Here is a 12,010-nt window from a genome sequence, read left to right as displayed (position 1 = left end):
TAATAATAGACAGTGGTATTTAACAACTTCATTACATTATGTACATTACAATAAACATTATTACATTATGCAATGCTATAATAGTTAATGTATATTCATATAGAATTGCCATGATACTTTGATTAATTAACATTCACTTATATTCATATAGAAATGTTTATTAGTTATCTCCATTACATAGTTTTTAATTATTTTTAATAAAATAAGTGTAATTTATTAATATATATGTTATGTTTATTATCGATCCACATTACATATTGTTTGTTAATCATTTTAACAACAGTTACTGCCAATAATAGTTCTAATTTATTAATGTATTAATATAGTTATAATGTTGTTGTTTTTTTATTTATTTTTTTATTTATTTGTTTTTATTTATAAGGACAGCACACATTAATCAACATTTCTGTAAATGTGCCAATGTTTTGCCAGTCGGCTAATTTTCAACAGCAGTCCTTTGGCAAGATGTTTCAAAGCCCTTTATAAAAAAAGCACAAAGCCCAAATATCAAGAACAGTAAAAAAAAAAAAAAAACATCATGACATAATAATATAATAATCCAAAACGTACCCAAAACATACATTTAGCCACCTGACAGCGAGCAAAGGTCATGGAACAAGTTAACAGCGGATTAAATAATACCAACATTAATAGTAAAATGAGCCGTAAGATTTATAAATTAAAAAATGATCCAATGTTTGTTTTTTTAAAAGCCAGTCTTTAAGACTTTGTTTGAAGGAATGATATATGGTACACTTTCTTCATTTAGTTGGAAGTGTAGTCCACAACTGAGAAGCTCTTACAGAAAAGCATGATTGACTAAAATACATACTGTACATGTTATACATGTTATATGTCAGGGTTCTGGACTCTTTGTTCTTTGTTTTTCCCCTGTCCTTCCTGAGTTTCCTTATTTGGTTATTTTCCTGTTCTTGTTAAGTTGATTGATTATTCCTAGCACCTGTTTTAGTTCTCCTTGATTATGTTCTATGTGTTTATAAGTCCTGAGTTCTCCCTGAGTCTTGGTCCGTTCACTCGTCCATTTACGTTGTGTTTCCTGTTTGATGTTTTAAAACGAAGAAAAGTACTTATCCCAAGTCTCCTGCTTCCTTCCCGCCACACAACCCATGACAGAATAATGTATAATAATAATAATAATAATAATAACAACGCCTAACAACGCCCTTCAGCCGTGATTTATTCATGATACAGCACGGCCTCTCGTACCTTATTGCTTTTATAAAATGGTTACCACACAATAAAAAATATTAAAACCAAATATTTCTTTATTGAAAATTTTACTTTTTTGAAGCAAGTTTGTCCTTCTGCTAAAAATAGTTCCTGACAGCAACAGTAAACGGCAAGAGAATGTTCTGAACATTCTTAGCCTCGTCTAATGGAGCTTAAATAAAAACAGAGAATAGGAGCTCTTCTTATCCGCTGTGTCATTTATTTTTTTAACACCATATATGATATTTTCTCACACATACATCTACTTATCTCTCAGCATGAGAAAACGTCTGTTTTCCGTCTTTTAGTTTTAAAACAGACTGATTCGCGGCACAGCGCGAGTTTGCAAGCATCATTACAGTGTAAACTGATGGACATAGCTACAGAATAATACCTGAAACAGAAAACTAATAAATTCAGGAATACAACCTGAATTCCGGAAATGTTGGGACGTTTTTTAAATTTGAATAAAATGAAGACTAAAAGACTTTCAAATCACATGAGCTAATATTTTATTCACAATAGAACATAGAGAATATAACACATGTTTAAACTGAAAAGTTTACACTTTTATCCACTAAATGAGCTCATTTCAAATTTGATGCCTGCTACAGGTCTCAAAAAAGTTGGCACGGGGGCAACAAAGGGCTGAAAAAGCAATAAATTTTGAAAAGATTCAGCTGGGAGAACATCTAGCAACTAATTAAGTTAACTGATATCAGGTCTATAAACATGATTAGCTACTAAAGGGATGTCTTATGCCAAGTTCACACTGCATGATTTTAGCCCGATTTTTCACTCGCCGACAGGTTTTGATAAATTGCCGACAAATGTCAGAAATCAGAGGCAAATCAGTGCTCATTCATGCGAGTGACAATCACGCAGTGTGAATTATCAAATACGCGATCTGAGAGAATCGCCGATGCGTCGCCGATGCCCGTGAAATATTTGGCATGCTAAATATCTGGAGCTGTCAGCGATTCACAATCACGCTGTGTGCAATGATTTTTGAATGAAAACTACATTGGCGATGACCTTCAGCCAATGAGAGACCAAGATACAGGGCAGAGGGAAGTTTGGGGAGGAGTTCTAGACCAGAATATCAGTATTTTAATAGATATATAGAATTATATCATACATAAACAAGCACAAACATTTGCTTGACCAGCCGCAACATCAACAGTTACTGCAAATTTATTATTTACCTCTCTTTGCAGAACACACAATCCCTGTTCCCTGCATCTCCCTCCTGTATAATCTGTTTTACTTTTTGTAGCTGGAAATTTGCGCACAGACAATTTGCGGGCCATATTTTTTTTAATACTTCCAGTCTTGCTTGAGAACTCCGGTCTGACGCACGTGGGTTCTCGCGTTATTTCCTTATCACTTTTTGCATGTGTTTTGTTGTGAAACGTAGTTTGCGGATCAGACAGAGTTGTCGGCGATTCTTCCTATTGTGAAATCATGCAGTGTGAAAGCCCCTGTCGCCGATCCACCGTGCAATGTCAACACAGCAGCGACTGAATGCTACCCTAGATAGTCACACAGTGTGAAAACAACGGCGATCCGACGAGTTTGAAAATCGTGCAGTGTGAACTCGGCATTAGCGAGGCAGAGTCTCTCAGAAGTAAAAATGGGCAGAGGCTCTCCAATCTGTGAAAAAGTGCGTAAAAAGATTGTGGAATACTTTAAAAACAACGTTCCTCAATGTCAAATTGCAAAGGTTTTGCAAATCTCATCATCTACACTGCATAACATCATCAAAAGATTCAGAGAAACTGGAGAAATCTCTGTGCGTAAGGGACAAGGCCGAAGACCTTTGTGTGATGCCTGTGGTCTTCGGGCTCTCAGATGACACTGCATCACTCATCGGCATGATTCTGTCATTGACATTACTAAATGGGCCCAGGAATACTTCCAGAAACCACTGTCGGTTAACACAATCTGCCATGCCATCTGCAGATGCCAACTAAAGCTCTATCATGCAAAAAGGAAGCCATATATGAACATGGTCCAGAAGCGCCGTCGTGTCCTGTGGGCCAAGGCTCATTTAAAATGGACTGTTTCAAAGTGGAAAAGTGTTCTATGATCAGAGTCCAAATTTGACATTATAGTTGGAAATCATGGACGCCATGTCCTCCGGGCTAAAGAGGAGGGAGACCTTCCAGTGTGTTATCAGCGTTCAGTTCAAAAGCCAGCATCTCTGGTATGGGGGTATAAGTGCATACTGTATGGGCAGCTTGCATATTTTGGAAGGCACTATGAATGCTGAAAGGTATATAAAGGTTTTAGAGCAACATATGCTCCCCTCCAGACGACGTGCATTTCAGGGAAGGCCTTGTGTATTTCAGCAGGACAATGCAAAACCACATATTGCAGCTATTACAACAGCATGGCTTCGTAGTAGAAGAGTCTAGGTGCTGAATTGGCCTGCCTACAGTCCAGATCTTTCACCTATTGTTATGTTATCTATGTTCTATTGTGAATAAAATATTGGCTCATGTGATTTTATTCAAATTTTAAAAATGTCCCAACATTTAAGGAATTCGGGTTGTATTACCTCCTCACTTCGGAAACTGTAGGCTTCCACACAGATGCGCTCACACCAACATATCTCCACATGAGAAGCGTTTATTAGACGGGGAAGGGTGGGGTCTCAAAATTAAAGAAGAAAATGCTTCACAATAATACTGTTTTTGCTGTACTTTGGATCAAATAAATGCAGGCTTGGTGAGCAGAAGAGAATTATTTAAAAACATTAAAAATCTTACTGTTCAAAAACTTTTGACTGGTAGTATTTGAGTAAAAACTCTCTCTCTTGATAGATAGATAGATAGATAGATAGATAGATAGATAGATAGATAGATAGATAGATAGATAGAAAAATTGTGATTGTTTAAATTGCATCAAGAACATTTGCTTTATCCAATGTATTAAAGTCAAAGCTAAAAATGATTATTCTGTTTAACAGACTTGCCACTTACGAATTTGTCGTGATAATTTACCTTGGGCCGCTGAGTCTCAGAGATTGTACGCATGGCTGCACAAAATGGAGGATGATTTCCTTTTGTGAGCAAACGGAGTTGGAGAAAACAGATAAATTTTTATGCAAAGCCATGTTGAGAGGATGGGAGGCCAAAAAGCCTGTCTTTTTTCCACTAAGCCATCACCCCATGGGTCTAATTTACCACAAGGATTAAGGCAGCATCTCCACATTCTGTACAAAACGTGACTGCAATACTGAGGGTAGTCCTTATGTCTTATACACGATGACTGAACTTCAGGTTTTGCCAAGTACTCTCTTCAAGTAACCCATAAGTATTTCTCAGATTAAGCTGCATTAATAAGATTGTATGCGTACATAAGTGATGGAATTATAGCAAGTAGATAGATGGTTTGCGAAAAGCAGAAAATCATTGTTTAGGTCAGCTGCTGATTGCATGATCTAGTTTGTGACCTAGACAGAGGCAGAAATCATCCATTGTTTAATCCATTTATTGGCAAAACGTCACAATTATATATATGTCTTAGAGCAGCAGAGAGTCCTAAAGAGGATATATGCCTTGCCCTAAACATCATTCGTTCATATAAATCTCCTCCCAACCCATTAGTATACACCCTCATTCCTCAGGATTTGACTGTGATTCCTGAAGCGTTACAGGAAACAGAACCCATCATATATGTGCAGACTGTATGAGTTAAAACAAGAAATATACATTATACAGTATATACATGTACTTGTGCACAATTGTTCAAAAGTTTAAGGTCATTGAAACAAAACAAAACAAAACAAAACAAAAATACACTTTTTTTTTAGCAAGGATGCATTAAATTGATACAATATTGATCAAATTAATGCAATATTGATAATATAATAAATGTTTCTTGAGCAAATCAGCATATCAGAATGATTTCTGAAGGATCATGTGACACTGAAGACTGGAGTAATGATGCTGAAAATTCAGCTTTGACATCACAGGAATAAATTACATTTTAAAATATTTTAAATTGCAATAGTAATTCATAACGTTGTTTTACTGTATTTTTTTAATCAGATAAATACAGCCCTGGTGAGCAAAATAGACGGGTTTCAAAAACATTAAAAAAAGCAACCTTTTACAGTATATATCAACAGCATAAGCACAATTTATAAATTTGTGGATTATTTAAGATTACTTAATAAATGTGCGGCCTTTCCAATGTAGCCAAAAGGTTAAAACAGAATAGGCAAGAATTAATGAGCCTCAGACCCTTTGGGGTGAAAAAAAGATGAAATGGACCATTTGTCATCTAAGCACTTCTCTAATGAAGTGGATTTCCTTGCCAATATTTGGCACACCATTTAAAATTAGGGCATTTGTTTGTAAATGAGAAAGTGTCTCAGATCTAAATGAAGCTTCTGTGAATCACTCAGCTAACTGTCAGGTCCAAATGATTACACTGACTTGCCAAGTGGCAGCACGCCAAGGTTTTATGGACATAGTCAACACCATTTCAATTTAAATGTCTCTAAATTAACATCCAGGTCATGAGGCAATCTAGAATTGGGTGTAGCCAAAATTCTCCAATACTCCAACATTTGTATGCTAATTAAGAGGAAATAATCCTGCAAGTCATTCATTTAGCAAATTGCCTGTCCTTTCCAGACACCAAAGTGTTCATACATTTTCAGTTTTATGACATTTTGACATCCAGACAATATCAGGGTGGCACACATTGGGTCTACACTGTAAAAAATAAAAAATAAAAAAAACATATAGAAACCATTTTTTGCTAGGAAATTTCACAAACAATTGCAAAGTATCAGCAAGTAGCATCATATTAAGCAATGCCATATTAATCTCTTATTTCAACTATAGCATTATTCCATATCCAGCTAAAATGTAGACTAAAATGTTTGGTTTTATATATAAAAAAATAATACAGCAGAAAACAGCAACCTGGCAATAAAGGTCAAAAACCACAACTTTTCTACTTTTCAATGCGTTACTTGCCATTTCTTTGTTTGTGGAATTTACTAGTAATTTTTAAGTGAAAGCTGGGAGTGAAAATTATAGGTTACACTTGGTTTTAAGGTGTCCTTGTTACAGTGTAATTATACATTTAAGTACTGAGTAATATTAATTAACTACATGTACTATATGGTTAGGGTTAGGATTAGGGTTTTTGCTTAGAGTTACTTACATGTAATTATGCATAATTTATTGTTTTTATAATAGTAAGTACATGTAACGTGTAACAAGGACACTAATACACCAATATTGTTTGTTTGTTTGTTTGTTTAAACAAGTTCACATGCAAGCAGGGTAATTATAATATCATGGATATAGTTTTATTAATTAGTTTTCATTTTTATAGTTTCTGTTTTCATTGTAATATGTGACCCTGGACCACAAAACCAGTCTTAAGTCGCTGGGGTATATTTGTAGTAATAGCCAAAAATACATTGTATGGGTCAAAATGATGCCAAAAATCATTAGGATATTAAGTATAGATCATGTTCCATGAAGATATTTTGTAAATTTCTTACCGTAAATGTATCAAAACTTAATTTTTGATTAGTAATATGCATTGCTAAGAACTTCATTTAGACAACTTTAAAGGCGATTTTCTCAATATTTTGATTTTTTTTTGCACCCTCAGATTACAGATATTCAAATAGCTGTATCTCAGCCAAATATTGTCCGATCCTGACAAACCATACATCAATGGAAAGCGTATTTATTCATGTATAAATCTCAATTTTGAAAATTTGACACTTAAGACTGGTTTTGTCGTCCAGGGTCACATATTACTTAAAATGTTAGTAGTTTTGTTGTGTTTTTGTCATTATTTATTATTATTATTATTGTTGTTGTTGTGGCCACATATATAATATGGTAACATATAATTTGGATTTAGATTTAGTTGTAGATTTAGTGCATAAATATACATTTATTTATTTATTCATTTTTTATTTTATTTTATTTTTTTATTTAGCTTATTTGATTTAACAAAAACTTTTCTAAGGATTTCACTTTAGTAAACTGTCTGCATGCAAATCTTTGCAGAAGAAAAACAACAATGAATATAGAAAGGTGCTTATAAAACAACCAAAGGTCACATGTGGAAACACCTAACACACTGTCGTGTATTTTTCAGTACGGTATAAAGAAGAAGGAAGAGAAGGAGGCAGAAGCCCAGGCAGCCATGGAGCAGGCATCAGAAGGCAGTCTGACCCGTCCCAAGAAAGCAATCCCTGCCGGCTGCGGCAATGAAGAAGAGGAGGAGGAAAGCATCGTGGACACCGTCATGAAGTTCCTCCCAGGCCCGCTTCAAGATATGTTCAATAAAAAGTAACAGTGTTCCACGACAAGTTGTGATAAAACGGGAATCATTAATGTCATGAAATCCACCTCCTCTTTCCCCTTCCCCTCTCTTGCATATGTTCTAAGATCTCTGGACTCAAAATTTGTGCCATAACATCTGTCTTTAAATGCAAAACATGTGACATTTTCTGACTAAAACAATGAGGAAAATGCAGTGTGTGCACTAGAAATGTTACATCGCATACATCAGACTCTGTTTAAAGACAAATTTATTGCCCCCTGAGTCCGTACCTTAGAGCAAGAATATTCCTCATGCTTCATTAATTTTGTTTGTAAATAGCAAGTGAAAAAAAACTGTATATGACTACAGATATATATATATATATATATATATATATATATATACATATATACATACATATATATATATATATATATATATATATATATATATATATATATATATAGATAGATAGATATATAGATATATATAACAAACGATGACTATGAGTAAAAGCCATAAATTTATCTTGGAGAGATTTCTCCAATCATATCATATTTTTGATTGTCGCTCTGTTATAGATATTACTGATGAATCCATGTGGTATACTTATAGATATATACTGTATACAGATTCATTAATCATCCAAACTGGTATACAGTTCCTGCTGCCATCATGAATTGTCGCATCATATCTGATTAATATGACTGAAAACTGTAATATGGAAGAGAACGTCCGATATCACATGATCTGGTTGTTTTGCTGGTTGTTTTCCTTTAAGCATGCTAACAATTTTTCTTTGTTTATCAGTACACTGTCTCCCATTTCATTTAGCATTTTTAGCTGAAATACACTGAAATTTAAGGCAATAACTCTGGTTTTGGATTTTGTTGTCCGACAGACACCAGTGTTAAATGGCTTGTTGTTCACATCTCTAGTTTAGGTAACTAAACTATAAAGTAAGTCCCTCATTGCATTGTCACTCACATTCACTTCACATTCTAGTAAACTGGATTTGATCGATTAAATGGAATCACATGTGTTAGCTAGCCGCCGCGAGTGAAACCTTAGCGCTTAGCTTAGCGCTCATCTTGAATTGACTTATTAGTGCTTTTTACAGTACTTAAGAATGTGAGGGGTGACATCGATCGCATACAACTACAATTGGATCAATAGGGCTATATAAATATAAATCTATAATCGCTTCATCTTCTCTGCTGTACAGTAGAATCTAGTTCTTAGTGTCTACATTTATTTACGTTAGCTCTCACAATGTGGTTGTGAGCACACATTACGTAAACAGACAGTGACAATGGTGCAATATTTGTTTCTGAATGAAGATGTCCTGTGTCCGTTGGTTGTATATGGGACTCTGATCCCAGATCAGCAATAACAGACAATCTTCATAGTTATGTATTCAGCTTATTTGCTAGAGAATGTTTGTGTGCAAATGCTGTGTCGTCTTCCTAGTATCAGTCAAACAAGCTTAGTAAAAGAGATCTAAAGAAGGAAGTTGCGAGATTCCTATTTTTTAGGGTCCCTAGACGAAGCCTGGCTCTTATTTTATGAGCTACGAAAGGATCTGACTTGTGTTTTTATGCTTGCTTGTTGCTAGTTTATGTATGACGTTATTTCTCGTAGCTGTAACTGCATTGAAAAGAGGGAAAACAGCGGGACTGAATTCCTCAATAATGAGAAAATCAGATTTGAAAGATGTTGAGTCAGATTGTATTATCCATCCTCTCTTATTTTTACTAAGAAAAAAAAACAAGCTACAGTACGCCGTGGTTTGATTGAGTATGCTTGTATTCTCATTAGATTATGTCCGCAATTATTGTAAATAACAACGCGTTCAGGAAAACCTGTTAGCCGCAGATCATTGTGCATGTCTAAACAAAGGCAAATTTTCAGATTCAGAAAAATACTAGGAATCAGACTGCCATTCTGTTGTTTTGAACATTCCGAATATTCCAGACATTCCATCCGATCCACACTGGCTTGTGTGCATATAAATTTAAGAAAAAAAAAAGTTATCTAAATGTCTCTAGAAAGCATATAATCTGTGGCTTTAAAAGTAAAACTCAGTTTAGTTAATAAAATAATGTTGATTTATAGCACACGGTCACAGTGATGTCATAGCGTTCTGTCCTGCCATGTAACACAAAAACATGGAGTTGATTAAATATATATTATATTAATGTTTATGATATGAATGTGCTTGCTGATTAGAACGGCGTCCTTCAACAGCTAAACAAACTAGCCATTTGCTAAGATGATATATTTCATATTAGTGGTCAATCATCCTGAATGTTGTCTGATTTTACTGCCATGTGTTTAAGGCCTTTACTTACCAGAAGTGACGATGTCAGCTGAAATGCTTTCAGAGCAATGAGATTCAGCTAAAAACATACAATCGTTAGCGAAATACGTGCCACCTTCCACACAAATGACTTAAGATCTCATGTTTACGCCACTCAGTGTACTTTACAATCAACAGAGGCCATTTCTGAGCACAAATTTTGCAGTTTTGGTGATTTTTCTACATGACTACTAACTGCCCTTGATTCTGCCACTCTCATAGTGCGATCTGTGTGACGTGGTGAGTTTCCATTAGTTGCACTGATAAATAAATACTGCCCGAAACCCATCACCCATCCTATCATCACCTGTTTTATTAAACCAAAGAGTGTTCCTGTTTGTGAGAACGTCTACCATTGTTTCTTATTTTTAATACTGTTCTTTTACATTATTGTCTAAGGTAGTGTGATATGCGATTACTGTACCATTTTAGCTCTCTGGGCTTTGGGTTTTGTGATTGTCCATAACAGATTCCTAAAACGAACAAAAGAAATTATCACACAATTAAATTTTAAATCTAAAAACAATGTTCACCTATTCCCTCAACATATTTTGTATTCAGTACTGTGTAAGAGTAAAGGAAAAAATATTCCATAGTCATCATCATGTTCTTTAAATGTAAATCATACATTCTCTCGAAGTCATTCCGTGTCTCTCAGATGCTAATGAAGATACTGCCTAACACAGTAACATTATGAAATATTCCATTGTTGTTATCTGAATGTACGTGTCTACTGTTCTACTGCATCGTCCTGCGCGGTTTCCTCTATGTTAAAAACGATAAATTATCTCGGTGTGATTTTCCGTCTGTAATCTGTTCCTGTTCCTGTCTCTTGGTGGTTGTATTTTGAAAGAATTATGTTTCTTATTTGGTGCATTTTTTTTAAGTCATTGTAGATTCTTCTCCCTCTCTCTTTGTTGATGAATTGTATGCATGCATATGATGTGCACTGTAGGTGAGGTTGTAAATGATATTTCTGTGTGTCCTATGTGTTTTCTGAGGGCTCCACCTGTAGGCCTCACTGCATGCCCGTTATAGACAGATTTTAGACTGTAACATTCCTGCCAAATGGAATCACCAACACACGAATAATAAAGTGATTTCATATAATTGTTTTATGGTTTTGTGTTCCTGCTTTCTGGTGGACTGTTTATTGAGGTTGAAGGAAAACAGAAACAGAAATTTTAATATGTGCAGGACAGAAAGATATCTTACAAATAAGATTCTTATGGATTGTGCAGTGTACTCTGCAAAAGTCTTTTTAATGAGTATTTTGTCTTATTTTCCAGTTGAAATATCTAATAATCTTTATAAAAAGATTTAGTTCAGAAGCAAGACTTCACAAGATAGTAAGACTTGTTTTCAGAGTATGAATCTTTAATACAACTGATTTTAACTTATTATACCGGCAGATTTTTTTCACCTATTTTAGTATAAACAATTTTTTAAAAATCTACCAGTGCGCAAAGACAAAATACATTTGTATTTGAGACACAATCTATGAAAACAAGTCTTAAGATCTTATGCAGTCTTGCTTCTCAAGCGAATGTATCTTGGTCTATATTTAAGGTTTTTAGATGTTTTACTGGAAAAGAGTTAATTCTTCTTCTTTCTTTTTTTATAATTAAGATGTTGTATATTAAAAAAAAAAAAAAAAAAAAAATATATATATATATATATATATATATATATATATAAATAAAATAACTGATTCAGGTTTTTTCTTTTTCTTTTTGATTGTTTTGGAGTGTTGACCATTTGTTTTACTGCCGATCCAAAAATCTCATGCCTCGTTTTACATCTTTTCATTTTACATTCTTTTGACCCTGTTCTTACATATTTTCTGACAAATCTTAAATCAGTTAAAGAAATCATGAAAGGGCTTTAAACAGAATAATCTGTTTCATTTATATGATTATTGGAACCTCTTTTCCCGAAAGATTAAACTGATAAATCTCACTGCATAAATCAACCAATCAATCAATCAATCAAATCACATTAGGGCTGCTGAAGGAATTAATTAATATAGTTAATTTTAGTTCATACTAAACAGTTCTCACATGCATACTTACAGGAATGACTATGAAATTGTCCTGTTTTTAAAACAACTTA

General features: G+C 34.3%; 1 protein-coding gene across 1 annotated transcript in view; it reads left to right on the top strand.

The window, feature by feature from the left end:
* LOC131553845 (complexin-1) overlaps window positions 1-11,013 on the top strand; it is a 56,916-nt gene extending 45,903 nt beyond the window's left edge. Inside the window, exon 4 of the mRNA XM_058798776.1 lies at window positions 7,372-11,013. Coding sequence (XP_058654759.1) covers window positions 7,372-7,569 — 198 coding nt within the window. The 3' untranslated portion in view covers window positions 7,570-11,013. The remainder of the gene's footprint in view (window positions 1-7,371) is intronic.
* The last annotated feature ends 997 nt before the right edge of the window (window positions 11,014-12,010 follow it).

The sequence above is a fragment of the Onychostoma macrolepis genome, chromosome 14 (assembly GCF_012432095.1).
Source record: "Onychostoma macrolepis isolate SWU-2019 chromosome 14, ASM1243209v1, whole genome shotgun sequence".
NCBI lineage: Eukaryota > Metazoa > Chordata > Actinopteri > Cypriniformes > Cyprinidae > Onychostoma > Onychostoma macrolepis.
This window is presented reverse-complemented; position numbering and strand designations above follow the sequence as displayed.